Source organism: Salvelinus alpinus, chromosome 5 (assembly GCF_045679555.1).
Source record: "Salvelinus alpinus chromosome 5, SLU_Salpinus.1, whole genome shotgun sequence".
NCBI classification, from domain to species: Eukaryota; Metazoa; Chordata; class Actinopteri; order Salmoniformes; family Salmonidae; genus Salvelinus; species Salvelinus alpinus.
The window spans coordinates 21,258,649-21,273,751 of record NC_092090.1 but is presented as its reverse complement, the minus strand read 5'-3'; the positions used below and the strand labels follow the sequence as shown (position 1 = coordinate 21,273,751).

The 15,103-nt window shown below is 42.3% G+C and overlaps 2 protein-coding genes across 3 annotated transcripts in view; one reads left to right on the top strand and one right to left on the bottom strand.

The window, feature by feature from the left end:
- Positions 1-15,103, top strand: part of vps33b (VPS33B late endosome and lysosome associated) — a 102,591-nt gene that overhangs the window by 78,687 nt on the left and 8,801 nt on the right. The window lies entirely within an intron of this gene.
- LOC139575703 (macrophage mannose receptor 1-like) lies at positions 9,344-14,404 on the bottom strand. Of its 2 annotated transcripts, none has more exons than XM_071400934.1 (2): positions 11,330-14,404; positions 9,344-11,037 (listed from the first exon to the last, which is right to left on the bottom strand). In XM_071400934.1, exon 2 carries the CDS (start codon positions 10,834-10,836, stop codon positions 10,084-10,086), a length of 753 nt encoding a protein of 250 aa, XP_071257035.1. In that variant the 5' UTR covers positions 10,837-11,037; positions 11,330-14,404; the 3' UTR covers positions 9,344-10,083. The 2 variants fall into 2 exon arrangements, with proteins under 2 accessions (XP_071257035.1, XP_071257036.1); XM_071400935.1 differs by having other exon boundaries at positions 11,335-14,404.

Sequence of the window (15,103 nt, the reverse complement as noted above, 5' to 3'; positions counted from 1 at the left end):
AATGTATCTGAAATAGGGAAAATAGTTACTAAGTATTTACTTTGTTTATGGTTACAAAAAAAAGTTATCCAAAATGCGTTTGAAGGAAACATATCAAATTACAATTTATTTAAAGTGGAGTACAGAGGGGGGAGGAAGGTACAGAAGGAGGATGAGAGCAACAGAGGGAGGAAGGTACAGAAGGAGGGAGAGAGATACAGAGGGGGGAGGTAGGTAAAGAAGGAGGGATAGAGAGACAGATGATGAAATACTGTATATTAACTTAGCTAACTATATCTGGTACATTTAAGCTTCTGTGCAAATTTTGTAAATGTTTTTATTAAAAAAATATTTATAATTAATCTGACAGTTGTGTCCAGTAATAGTCATTGTAACGCCCACAAGCACCGTGGAATGTGGTCTTTGTAAAATAATGGGCTGGACCAAAGATGATATTCTTAACACTAAAACAAATGTGTACATTATCCCTTAATTAAACCTGGTATTCATCTACTAAATTCCATGGGTTGTAGTTATAACTACACATTTACAAACAGTATATTTTACCTCCACCACAAACACCCATGTCATTCAAACAGTGCTTTTGAATATCAGCATAAAGACAGATATAAAAACAAATGTAGTTAAAGATGCAGGAAATAAGTTCTTTGGAGCGTTTTGCAGGTGCAGTGGACTTCTGATAGAACCTGTGAGAGGATATAGGTAACAGAAGGTAGGTGTAAAGTAATTCATAATATCCCAGCAATATTACTAATTCAAATATTTGACTAACTCCCACTCCCACTAGTATTACTGCTACAAACTGCCATTGATGCCCACTCATTTCACGGTAAAGGAAGTAAGATATTTAGCCAGAAAGGACACCCAAATACTACTAAAAACTATTTACAGTGTTCACAACCCTTTACAATTTCCAAATGTTGTTGTATTACAAATTGGAATTAAAATAGATTTGATTGTTATTTTTTTTTTATCAATGACGTACACAAAATACTCTGTAATGTCAAAGTGAAGAAATATTCCAACATTTTCAAAAATGTATGAAAAATAAAAACAAAAATAAAACACTAATATATTGTATCTTGATTAGATACAATATATTAGATATTCAATCCCCTGAATCAATAGTGTTCCTTTTTATGTAATGTGTGTTCAGGGCCCTTACTATATTATCTTTCCCTGAATCCTCACATCCACTTGATTTACCTACTCCTCATTGGAGGAGAAGATCCAAAGTCCCTCCCCTACAACAAGAGGATGTGAGGAATCAGGAAGTCAATGAGGAAGAGCAATGGAGAGAACATAAGAGCAGTCTAATTGGTAGCCTGGGTGTAGCGGTGGTGTAATGACACTCTCTGATTGGTTGGTTGGGTGGAGGGGGCCAGTAGAGTAGCAGCAGGGTCAGCTCCACTCCACACTTACTGAGCACTGGGGCATCATGCAGAGGAAGAGCATTTTCACTGGGCTCCTCGTCACTGCCCTGTGTGCAGTGGCCTCTGGCAAACTCAGAGAATATCACTATGTGCTGAATGGAAGACCTGGTCAGAGGCTCAGCAGTACTGCTGTGAGCACTACACTGACCTGGCCATCAGCAACCAGGAAGAAGTAGACCAGCTCTCTCAGAGTGGGGATTGGGGTTGGATTGGTCTCCATAGAGACACTAATCACTCAACAGGATGGACATGGTCAGGAAAGGAGAACTCGGCATCTAGGATTTGGGCAGCAGATCAGCCAAATGATGGTCTCAATGAGAACTGTGTCATTGTATGGCAAGACAAATGGTATGATAAGGCGTGCAGTGAGAAAAAAAATATTCTGCTTAAAGGAGAAGCTGATCCTGGTTCAGGAGATGAAGACGTGGGAGGAGGCTCTGGAGTACTGCAGGGATTACTACCCCGACCTCCCCAGCCTGCTCTCTAAGACTTTGTTATGGCAAGCCTAAATAAGTTCAGGAGTATATACACTATCGTTCAAAAGTTTGGGGTCACTTAGAAATGTCCTTGTTTTTGAAAGAAAAGCAATTTTTGTTGTCCAATAAAATAACATCAAATTGATCAGAAATACAGTGTAGACATTGTTAATGTTGAAAATGACTACTGTAGCTCGAAACGCCTGATTTTAAATGGAATATCTACATGGGTGTACAGAGGCCCATTATCAGCAACCATCACTCCTGTGTTCCAATGGCACGTTGTGTTAGCTAATCCAAGTTTATCATTTAAAAAGGCTAATTGATCATTAGAAAACCCTTTTGCAATTATGTTAGCACAGCTGAAAACTGTTGTTCTGATTAAAGAAGCAATACAACTGGCCTTCTTTAGACTAGTTGAGTATCTGAAGCATCAGCATTTGTGGGTTCGATTACAGGCTCAAAAATTGCAGAAACAAAGACCTTTCTTCTGAAACTTGTCTGCCGATTCTGTTCTGAGAAATTAAGGCTATTCCATGCGAGAAATTGCCAAGAAACTGAAGATCTCATACAATGCTGTTTACTACTCCCTTCACAGAACAGCGCAAACTGGCTCTAACCAGAATAGAAAGAAGAGTGGGAGGCCCCGGTGCACAACTGAGCAAGAGGACAAGTACATTAGAGTGTCTAGTTTGAGAAACAGATACCTCACAACTCCTCAACTGGCAGCTTCATTAAATAGTACCCACAAAACACCAGTCTCAATGTCAACAGTGAAGAGGCGACTCCGGGATGCTGGCCTTCTGTGCTTAACAAGTCACATAATAAGTTGCATGGACTCACTCTGTGTACAATAATAGTGTTTAACATGGTTTTTGAATGACTATCTCAACTCTGTACCTCACTCATACAATTATCTGTAAGGTCCCATCATGTTATGGGAATGCTTGTAATCGTTAAGGACTGGGGAGTTTTTCCAGGATAAAATAAATAAACAGAATGCAGCTAACCACAGGCAAAATTCAAGAGGAAAACCTGGTTCAGTCTGATTTCCACCAGACACTGGGAGATGAATTCACCTTTCAACAGGACAATAACCTAAAACACAAAGCCAAATCTACACTGGAGTTGCTTACCAAGAACACAGTGAATATTCCTCAGTGGCCGATCTACAGTTTTTACTTAAATATACTTGAAAATCTATGGCAAGTTCTGAAAATGTTTGTCTAGCTATGATCAACAACCGATTTGAAAGAGCGTAAAGAATTTTGAAAACAATAATGGGCAAATGTTGCACAATCCAGGTGTGGAAAGCTCTTAGATACTTACCCACAAAGACTCACAACTGTAATCGCTTCCAAAGGGGATTCTGACATGTGCTGACTCATGTAAATTAGATATTTCTGTATTTCATTTTTAATACATTTTTAAAAATGTTTTCTAAAAACCAAATTTCACATTGTCATTATGGGGTATTGTGTGTCGATGGATGAGAATTTTTTTTATTTAAAACATTTTGAATTTAGGCTGTAACACAACAAAATTTGGAACAAGTCTAGGAGTATGAATACTTTCTGAATGCACTGTAGGGCCTTTACCAGCTCCCTCCTGTGAATCACAACGTTGGACAAAAGAAATCACAGAATTCATGAAAATTGTTGTATAGTAATGACCAACAACCAGAGTGTGAAACATTTAAAAAATAATCATGGGCAAATGTTGCACAATCCAGGTGTGGAAATCTATCAGAGACTTACCCAGAAAGACTCACAGCTGTAATCGCTGCTAAAGGTGCTTCTACAAAGTATTGACTCAGGGGTGTGAATACTAAACTGGCAAACATTTCCAAAAACATGTTTTCACTTTGTCACTATAGGGTATTATGTGTAGATGGGTGAGACAATCTATTTAATCCCTTTTGAGTTCAGGCTGTAGCACAACAAAATGTGGAATAAGTCAAGGGGTATGAATACTTTCTGACACAGTAGCAACAGATATATCAAGGAAATAAATAGCAGAACATCTCGTTGAGAGAGCACACCTTCTCGCTGGTAACCTGTCATGTGCCATGAAATATGATATGCCTGAAATAATGAAAATAGTTACTAAGTATTTACACGGGTTATGGTTACAAAAAGACGTAATCCAAAATCCCCCTGAAGGAAACATAGAATTGACAATAACTGAACATCTTTTACAATTAGTAGTCAACCTGTGATGATATTATTAGACCACTGTTGAATTGATAGGACATTAACATATACACAAATATTTTACATAATTCTGATGATTCCAATTGAAATTAACTCATTTCTAACCTAGAATACTCATATATCAATGTTTTTTTTGTTGCATTTACTGCCTTTTTAAAAAACATAGCTGATATGGCTGACCATATCTCCCTGGCATATTACATCATTTATGTAGCAGCATATAAGACATTTTTGGACTCACATTGTTGTGCGCGGCGGTCCTTCGCTGGCAAATTTTGTCATCAAAGAAAAATATTTACAAATCCGAGTTGGATGACAGTTCAGAACTTATTTTCCCAGTCTGACTTCCCTGTTGCAATGCTTGCGGTTAGCCACTGTCACCGATTCCTTACAAACAACTCATTGTTGAATTTGCGATTTCCAACTGGTTGTGTAATGTTTATGTCCAATGGCCGTTGAGCACCGATACGCTTGATCTATTTTTTCTCTTCATTATTTTGCGGTCAGAGGCCGAGCAGTTGTCATACCAGGCAGTGATGCAACCAGTCCGGATGCTCTCGGTGGTGCAGCTGTAGAAACTTTTGAGGATCTGAGGACCCATGCCAAATCTTTTCAGTCTCCTGAGGGGGAATAGGTTTTGTCATGTCCTCTTCACGACTGTCTTGGTGTGCTTGGACCATGTTAGTTTGTTGGTGATGTGGACACCAAGGAACTTGAAGCTCTCAACCTGCTCCACTGCAGCCCCATTGATGGGAATGGGGGAGTCATCGGCCCTCTATTTCCTGTAGTCCACAATCATCTCCTTTGTCTTGATCACATTGAGGGAGACGTCGTTGTCCTGGCACCACATGGCCAGGTCTCTGACCTCCTCCCTATAGGCTGTCTCGTCATTGTCGGTGATCAGGCCTACCACTGTTGTGTTGTCTGCAAACTTAATGATGGTGTTGGAGTCGTGCCTGGCCCTACAGTTATGAGCGAACAGGGACTACAGGAGAGGACTGAGCACGCACCCCTGAGGGGCCCCAGTATTGAGGATCAGCGTGGCAGATGTATTGTTACCTACCCTTACCACATGGGGGCGGCCCGTCAGGAAGTCCAGGATCGAGTTGCAGAGGGAGGTGTTTAGTCCCAGGGTCCTTAGCTTATTGATGAGCTTTGAGGACACTATGGTGTTGAACGTAGTCAATGAATAGCATTCTCACATAGGTGTTCCCTTTGTCCAGGTGGGAAAGGGCAGTGTGGAGTGCAATAGAGATTGCATCATCTGTGGATCTGTTGGGGCGGTATGCAATTGGAGTGGGTCGAGGTTTCTGGGATAATGGTGTTGATGTGAGCCATGACCACCCTTTCAAATCACTTCATGGCTACAGACGTGAGTGCTACAGGTCACTAGTCATTTAGGCAGGTTACCTTAGTGTTCTTGGGCACAGGCACTATGGTGGTCTGCTTAAAACATGTTGATATTACAGACTCAGACAGAGAGAGGTTGAAAATGTCATTGAAGACACTTGCCAGTTGGTCAGAGCATTCTCGCAGTACACGTCCTGGTATCCGTCTGGCCCCGCGGCCTTGTGAATGTTTACCTGTTTAAAGGTCTTACTCACATCGGCTGTGGAGAGCGTGATCACACAGTCTTCCGGAACAGCTGGTGCTCTCATGCATGTTTGAGTCTTATTTGCCTCAAAGCGAGCATAGAAGTAGTTTAGCTCGTCTGGTAGGCTCGTGTTACTGGGCAGCTCTTGGCTGTGCTTCCCTTTGTAGTCTGTAATGGTTTGCAAGCCCTGCCACATCTGATGAGTGTCAGAGCCGGTGTAGTACGATTCAATCTTAGTTCTGTATTGACGCTTTGCCTGTTGATGGTTCATCGGAGGCCATAGCAGGATTTCTTATAAGCTTCCGGGTTAGAGTCCCGGTCCTTGAAAGCGGCAACTCTAGTCTTTAGCTCAGTGCGGATGTTGCCTGTAATCCATGGCTTCTGGTTGGGGTATGTACGTACTGTCACTGTGGGGAAGACGTCATCAATGCACTCATTGATGAAGCCAATGAATGATGTGGTGTACTCCTCAATTCCATCGGAGGAATCCCGGAACATATTCCAGTCTGTGCTAGCAAAACAGTCCTGTAGTTGAGCCTCTGCTTCATCTGACCACTTTTTTATTGATCTAGTCACTGGTGCTTCCTGCTTTAATTTTTGCTTGTAAGCAGGAATCAGAAGGGTAGAATTATGGTCAGATTTGCCAAATGGAGTGAGAGGGAGAGCTTAGTATGTGTCTCTGTGTGTGGAGTAAAGGTGGTCCAGAGTGTTTTCCCCTCTGGTTGCACATTTAACATGTTGATTGAAATTTGGGAAAACAGACTTAAGTTTCCCTGCATTAAAGTTCCCGGCTACTAGGACCGCCGCCTCTGGGTGAGCGTTTTCTTGTTTGCTTATGGCGGAATACAGCTCATTCAATGCTGTCTTAGTGCCAGCAGTGTTGTATTTTGTGACAGTCTTGAACATGCAAATAAGCCAACAGTCAGAGGGGTAGCCTATATTGTCTAATTCTCTGTTTGGTACTAATAATGAATTGTATTTTGTAACGTGGTTTCTTGCATCAAACAACATAATACAATGCAATTTACAGTCACCGACTTGGCCCATGGTGTTACAGACCAAGTAAAAAAGTATGAATTAATGTCAAGCCCTTCATAATGTAAAAACGTTTTTAAAAGTCTCATGCAATGTTGGCCTGCATTGAACACCACATGACTACTGTAGGCAATATCATAGAAATCATATGCCATTTCCATGTGAAATGTGACGGGATTTGCTCCATTGTTTTTTTTTGATAGGCGTACATTAAGCTCAAATACAGTGTATTCAGAAAGCATTCAGACCCATTGACTTTTTCCACATTTTGTTACGTTACAGACAGTTTTTCCCCCCTCATCAATCTACACACAGTACCCCATAATGGCAAAGCAAAAACAGGTTTTTAGACATTTTAGCAAATTTATAATTTTTTACAAATTTAAATATCATATTTACCTAAGAATTCAGACCATTTACTCAGTACTTTGTTGAAGCCCCTTTGGCAGCGATTACAGGCTCGAGTCTTCTTGGGTATGATGCTATAAGCTTGGCACACCTGTATTTGGGGAGTTTCTCCCATTCTTCTCTGCAGATCCTCTCAAGCTCTGTCAGGTTGGATGGGGAGCACAGCTATTTTCAGGTCTCTCCAGAGATGTTCGATCAGGTTCAAGTCCAGGCTCTGGCTGGGCCACTCAAGGACCTTCAGAGACTTGTCCCAAAGCCACTCCTGCGTTGTCTTGGCTGTGTGCTTAGGGTCGTTGTCCTGTTGGAAGGTGAACCTTCGCCCCATTCTGAGGTCCTGAGCGCTCTGGAGCAGGTTTTCATCAAGGGTCTCTTTCTGTACTTTGCTCCGTTCATCTTTCCCTCGATGCTGACTTGTCTCCCAGTCCATGCCGCTGACAAACATCCCCACAGCATGATGCTGCCACCACCATGCTTCAACGTAGGGATGGTGCCAGGTTTCCTACAGACGTGACGCTTGGCATTCAGTCCAAAGAGTTCAATCTTAGTTTCATCAGACCAGAGAATCTTGTTTCTCATGGTCTGAGAGTCTTTAGGGTGTCTTTTGGTAAACCAAGCAGGCTGTCATGTGCCTTTTACTGAGGAGTGGCTTCAGTCTAGCCACTCTACCATAAATACCTGATTGGTGGAGTGCTGCAGAGATGGTTGTCCTTCTGGAAGGTTCTCTCATCTCCACAGAGGAACTCTGGAGCTCTGTCAGAGTGACCATCAGGTTCTTGGTCACCTCCCTGACCAAGGCCCTTCTCCACCGATTGCTCAGTTTGGCCGAGCAGCCAGCTCTAGGAATAGTCTTGGTGGTTCCAAACTTCTTCCATTTAAGAATGATGGAGGCCACTGTGTTCTTGGGGACCTTCAATGCTGCAGGAATGTTTTGGTACCCTTCCACAGATCTGTGCCGTGACCCAATCCTGTCTCGGAGCTCTACGGACAATTCTTTCTCTTTCTCTTACTCTGACATGCACTGTCAACTGTGGGACCTTATATGGACAGGTGTGTGCCTTTCCAAATCATGTACAATCAATTGAATATACCACAGGTGGACTCCAATCAAGTTGTAGAAATATCTCAAGGATGATCAATGGAATACTTATGTAAATCAGTTAGATCTGTTTAAAAAAAAAATTACATGAGAAAAACCTGTTTTCGCATTGTCATTATGGGGTATTGTGTGTAGATTGATTAGGGGGCAAAAAATATTTAATCGATTATAAATGAAGGCTGTAACGTAACAAAATGTGGAAAAAGTCAAGGGGTCTGAATAATTTCCGAACGCACTGCATATCCTCTCACAGGTTCAGAAGTCCAGCACTGCACTTATTTACTGCTTCTTTAACTACATTTGTTTTAGTCTTCATCCTGAAATTCAAGAGCACTGTTTGATTGACATGGGTGTTTGTGGTGGAGGGAAAAAAATACACTGTTTGTAAATGTATAATTACAACCTATGGAATTTAGTTGATGAATGCCCGGTTTAGGGGATAATGTACACATTTGGTTTCGTGTTAAGAATATCATCTTTGGTCCAGCCCGTTATTTTACACAGACCACATTCCACGGTGCTTGTGGTCGTTACAATGACTATTACTGCACACAACTGTCAGATGAAATCGATTAATTTACTATTATTATTATTATTACGTTTATTTCATGGCCCAGAGGCTGGAATCAGATATATTGTATCAGATATAGTTAGCTAAGTTAATTTGGAGTATATCAGTAACCAAACTACAACAACAACAAAGTGATACACAAGGACACTTCCCAGACAACAGGTTTCCCAGATCACCATCTGTCCCTCCCTCCCTCCCTCCCTCCCTCCCTCCCTCCCTCCCTCCCTCCCTCCCTCCCTCCCCTTGTTTCTGTCTCCCTAAATCCGTACCTCCCCCTCTGTCCCCAACTTTGTGATTTGATTTGCAGTTATTGTCAATTCTATGTTTCCTTCAAGTGCATTTTGGATTACATCCTTTTGTAACCATAAACCATGTAAATACTTAATATTTTCACTATTTCAGACACATATTTCATGGTACATGACAGGTTATCAATGAGAAGTTGTGATCTTTCAATTAGATGTTCTGCTATCTATTATTATTTCTAGGTGTACCAATAAAAATGAGAAGGAAGGTCTTATCGTTGTCTAAGTTAATTATTTATTTCATACCAACATTTGGTTTTCTTACATGATATACAATACATGATGTGTACGTTCATATCTACAGTTACTGTTTTTCATTCTGATGAATCAAAGCGGAAAACTGATTGGATTTGCAGAGTCATCAACCTGAAGGAATTCCGTGATTTCTTGTATATTCTTTTTACCCTAGCTAAATCGAATGACATGGTAAAAAAAAGAAGAAGTTAATTACCAACTCAATTAAATGTTATCAAAACTAGACATTGAACTGACATCTGTGCCCAGTGTTCAGGTGTTTGTACACACAAAGCACCCGCTATCATAACCACGGTATCTATAGGTACAAAAATAGTAGACTGTTGTAGAAAACACACACAAGAAAATGTATGTCTTTTTGTCACATACACCAGGTAGGTGCAGTGAAATGTGTTTTACAGGGTCAGCCATAGTAGTACGGTGCCCCTGGAGCAAATTAGGGTTAAGTGTCTTGCTAAATGCACATCAACAGATTTTTCACCTTGTCGGCTCAGATATTCGAACCAGCAATGTTTTGGCTACTGGCCCAACGCTCTAATCGCTAGGCTACCTGCCGCCCTGTGGGTTAAACCCAATAGGTTTATATGCACCAACAAGTAAATAGAGTGAATAATCAATCACAGCGTTAACTAGTAATAAGTAGAGAGCATACATAGATGATCATATCTACTACAATAATATCTCTCTCCTCTGGGGCTCACGCTCTGTAGCAGAGGAAGTTCATCCTCTCCTCACAGTTCCTGGTTCCCCAGTGCTCTTCATCCCTGGTCAGGGTCCCACAGTGGAGGTATTGGGCGGGGCAGTGGGGCAACTTCCCGCCAGTCCAGGCCTGGTACTCCAGCTGGTCCCCGTTCACCCACAGCCATTCTCTGGCCAGGAAGATCAGACCCGTCCACACATGGTCCGTCTGTGTGCCCTCCATCTTGCTCTGGGCCTGGAGATGTTCAGTCTTAGAGAGCAGGCTGGGGAGGTCGGTGTATTGATCCCTGCAGTACTCCAGAGCCTCCTCCCACGTCTTCATCTCCTGAACTAGGATCAGCTTCTCCTTGTAGCATAAGAAGGGGAGTGTCCGGGAGCAACGTGAATCCATCCATCTCATATCCCACTGTACCATGACACAGTCCTCAATGCCACCAGCATTGTTTGGCTCTCCTGACTTCCAAAACCTAAATGCTGAGTTCTCTCCTCCTGACCATGTCCATCCTGTTGGGTCGTTAGCATCTCTGTGCAAACCAATCCAGGTCCAATCACCCCTTGAAATGGGAAGGAGCTGATCTACTTCTTCCTGGTTGCTGATGAAGGCCAGGTCAGTGTAGTGCTCACGACAGTACTGCTGAGCCTCTGACCAGGTCTTCTCTTCAGGCATATAGTGATATTCTCTGAGTTTACCAGAGTTCACTGCACACAGGGCAGTGATGAGGAGACCAGTGAAGCTATTCTTCCTCTGCATGATGCCCCAGTGCTCAGTAAGTGTGGAGCGGAGCTGACCCCACTGCTGCTGCTGCTATTATGACCCTGCTGCTACTCTACTGGCCCCCTCTCACGTGTCCACACAGCCCACCAATCAGAGCGCCTCCTTAATCTTGCCAACCAATCCATGGCTCTTCCTCATAGGTTTCCTGATTGGTCACATCCTCTTTCCTCGCCTTCTCTAAACGAATTGGAGGACAGCGTCAGAGGGGAGAGACTTTGAAAGTGGATGTGAGGATTCAGGGTAAGACAATATAGTAAGGGCCCTGTACACACATTGCCTAAAAAGGAACACCGCAGTCAAATAACGCCTGCATCTTTTAAGCAAATTCTACCCAGGAGCTTCAGAAAATCTCATGGTCCAAAGAACACGAATAAACTGTAACCAAAGTTGACATGTAAATCCCTCCAACAGAGAATCAGTAGCGAGTTCAGAGAACTCAATATTCTTGACCATATTTGATCATACATACTTAACCTCAATCAGGGCTGTAGTTGTGCCTGGAGAAGTGGGTATACTCTCATTTTGCCAAAGGGCTCGTCCGGCGAAGGAAAGGCGCCCTGTGTGGAAAAATTATATGAGAAACAGTGACATACACTATGAATGACCTAAAATTATAAATCCCATATTGGTCTTTCACAGTCAGACCAACCCAAGCTGTACTGTGCAAGTAGGCTAATAGTAGGCCTACTATTGAAACAGATAAATGAGGCTGCCAACTGAGTCACAAGTTCACAGGTTTCAGACTTTTCCCCATTTCTGTAAGGTTTTCGTTCTGTCACACTTTATTTCTTACAGAAAACAACGTAATTGTATTTTCTAAGTCCATAACAATGCTTAAACCACACCAGGAGACCACTTTTGAGGTTTGAGTGTAGTTACCGTTTAATTCTAATGTGCAGGCACTTAGCACTGTTGATTGGTTAGAGGTGTGTCTGTAGACCATGAGATGGATTCGGCTATTTCAGCCACACCCGTTGCTGACAGGTGTATAAAATCAAGCACACAGCCATGCAATCTCCCTAGACAAACATTGGCAGTAGAATGGCCTTTTTGAAGAGCTCAGTGACTTTCAACCTGGCACCGTCATAGGATGCCATCTTTCCAATAAGTCAAATTTTTGCCCTGCTAGAGCTGCCCCGGTCAGCTGTAAGTGCTGTTATTGTGAAGTGGAAATGTCTAAGAGCAACAACGGCTCAGCCGCGAAGTGGTAGGCTACACAAGCTCACAGAATAGGACCACCGAGTGCTGAAGCGCGTAGCATGTAAAAATCGTCTGTCCTCGGTTGCAACACTCACTGCCGAGTTCCAAATTGCCTCTGGAAGCAACGTCAGCACAAGAACTGTTTGTCATGAGCTTCACCAAAAGGTTGTTGGATCGAATCCCTGAGCTGACAAGGTAAAAATCTGTAGTTCTGCCCCTAAGCAAGGTAGTTAACCCACTGTTCCCTAGGCGCCGAAGATGTGGATGTCATTTAAGGCAGCCCTCCGCACCTCTCTGATTCAGAGGGGTTGGGTTAAATGCGGAAGACACATTTCAGTTGAATGCATTCAGTTATACACCTGACTAGGTATCCCCCTTTCCGTTCATGAAATGTGTTTCCATGGCCGGGCAGCCGCACACAAGCCTAAGATCACCATGCGCAATGCCATGCATCGGCTGGAGAGGTGTAAAGCTCGCCGCCATTGGACTCTGGAGCAGTGGAAATGCGTTCACCATCGAACAGTCCGACGGATGAATCTGCATTTGACAGATGCCAGGAGAACGCTACCTGCCCGAATGGATAGTGCTAACTGTAAAGTTTGGTCAAGGAGGAATAATGGGGATGTTTTTCATGGTTCGGGCTAGGCCCCTTAGTTCCAAGTGAAGGGAAATCTTAATGGTACAGCATACAATGAAATTCTATACGATTCTGTGCTTTTAACTTTGTAGCAACATTTTGGGGAAAGGCCCTTTCCTGTTTCAGCATGACAATGCCACCTTGCACAAAGCGAGGTCCATACAGAAATGGTCTGTCGAGATCGGTGTGGAAGAACTTGACTGGCCTGCACAGAGCCCTGACCATCGAACACCTTTGGGATGAATTGGAATGCTGACTGCGAGCCAGGTCTAATCGTCCAACATCAGTGCCCGACCTCACTAATGCTCTTGTGGCTGAATGGAATTCTAGTGGAAAGCTTTCCCAGAGGAGTGGAGGTTGTTGTAGCAGCAAAGTGGGGACCAACTCCATATCAATGCCCAAGATTTTGTAATGAGATGTTCAACGAGCAGGTGTCCACATACATTTGGTCATGTAGTGTCTTTCTGACAGGTAGGCATGGGCTATTTTGTAGCTAATTAACATTTAATAGAGAAGGTTTTTGGGAAAGCCTTTCCATCTACCAGAAGATGGTTAGTCCTATCATTAGCATTGCTATATTTTTCCTGCTCCTTAATTGTTTGAAACCTGGACGTTTTACTTCATATTATGAGGCATGTCTAAAATTTCTACATAGAACGTGGAGGAAATTATTTTTATAAATATTTACTTACATGCAATCTCCTGCTCTATTAGTTTTCTTTCAACGTTCTTTCATTTTCTAGCAGGTAAAGGCATTATCCTAATCATATTAGCAACCCATGATAGTTGTTGCATCTTTAAATCTTCCTTTTTTTAATGGATATTTCCATATTTGACCATGAAAGCTTGCATGTGGGGTGTGCATTTTAGAACGGTGTTTTCCCACAACTTGCACTTTGAAACATTCACATGTAGGCCTACCGCAGTTTGCACATTGCTGTGCCTAAAATGTGAAGAAATAATCTGTTCCATCAGCCCTATTAATTGATACGGCACATACCTCCACTACACTACTTTGATAAGTACCAGTGGGGATTAAGTGAGCATATGCAATGACCACTGAAAAATAAGTGGGTGTATGGCGTACACCTACGTATATCCTACACTACATCACTGATCTCAATGTGGGTGTGGAATAGTAATGTGGAATATAGCATATGATTTCATCATAAACCATTTGTATGTATGATTAACTTGTTAAACATCTTGCTACAATAATACAACTGAAATAGAATGCCCTATGATAATATAGGTTACTTGTTTGTGATTAACTTGAAGATGAGGCCATAAGAACAGGAACACTTTTCAACAGTATTCTGTAATAACGACACTTTAACCCAGATGTACAACATGGGACTAGGAGGCAGCAGGCATATTTATATCAACATAACATCACCAAAAATATTGTTTTGAGCATACTACAAGAACCTGGTACTTGCTTACTGAGCAGCAAGAGGAACTGCCCCTCCCTCCTTCAGGCTATGCTCAAACCCTACACCCCAACCCAAGCCCTCTGTTCTGCCACCTCTGGTCTCTTGGCCCTCCCTCCTTCAGGCTATGCTCAAACCCTACACCCCAACCCAAGCCCTCTGTCCTGCCACCTCTGGTCTCTTGGCCCTCCCACTCCTACAGGAGGGCAGCTCCCACTAAGGTCAGTCCAAGCTCTTCTTTGTCCTAGCACCCCAATGGTGGAACCAGCTTCCACCTGAAGCTAGGACAGCAGTCCCTGCCCATCTTCAGACAAAATCTAAAACCCTACCTCTTCAATAATCCTAATTTTTTTATTGGGGATAAATATGACATTTATTTTCACTACCCCATCTTTGATTGTCAGTATTATTGATACAAAAGGCAACTGATGCAATGTAGGTGATAAAACAAATATCAGAATTCAGATGAATCCTGCAAACTATGATTTACAAAAGTAACTGTGCTGAAAAAGTTTAAAGTTTGTGCTTTTCTAAGAACTAATTTCTGTGTTCTATTCATGTGTTTTTTCTAATAACCGTTTTCTATGTTCATGCAAGTGACTGACTGAACAAATCCTCACTATCAGTAGCTGCAATTTGGCAGTACGCCCAGACCTTTGTTTTGAGAACAAAAGATCTCAGTTTCAAGGTCTCGGCTTAGAGAGAAGAAGCCTTGAGGTATTGGTCTGTCACATGTTATGAACCAGTATTGGTCGGTCACATGAATGAAACAAAACGGTAATGATGAATTAATTATGCTAAATCATCATAACTTGTCTGTGTATAGCCATATATAAGACAACAGTTGGGACTGCCCCAGTAGAGCTCCTGATTGACATGTGTACTATAGTGCATTGAGTTGGTTGGAACCTCTCCAGCACGCTGATAATAAAGGATGATTAATTTAAGATTGACTTAGTGTCCCTGGTGGTCATTT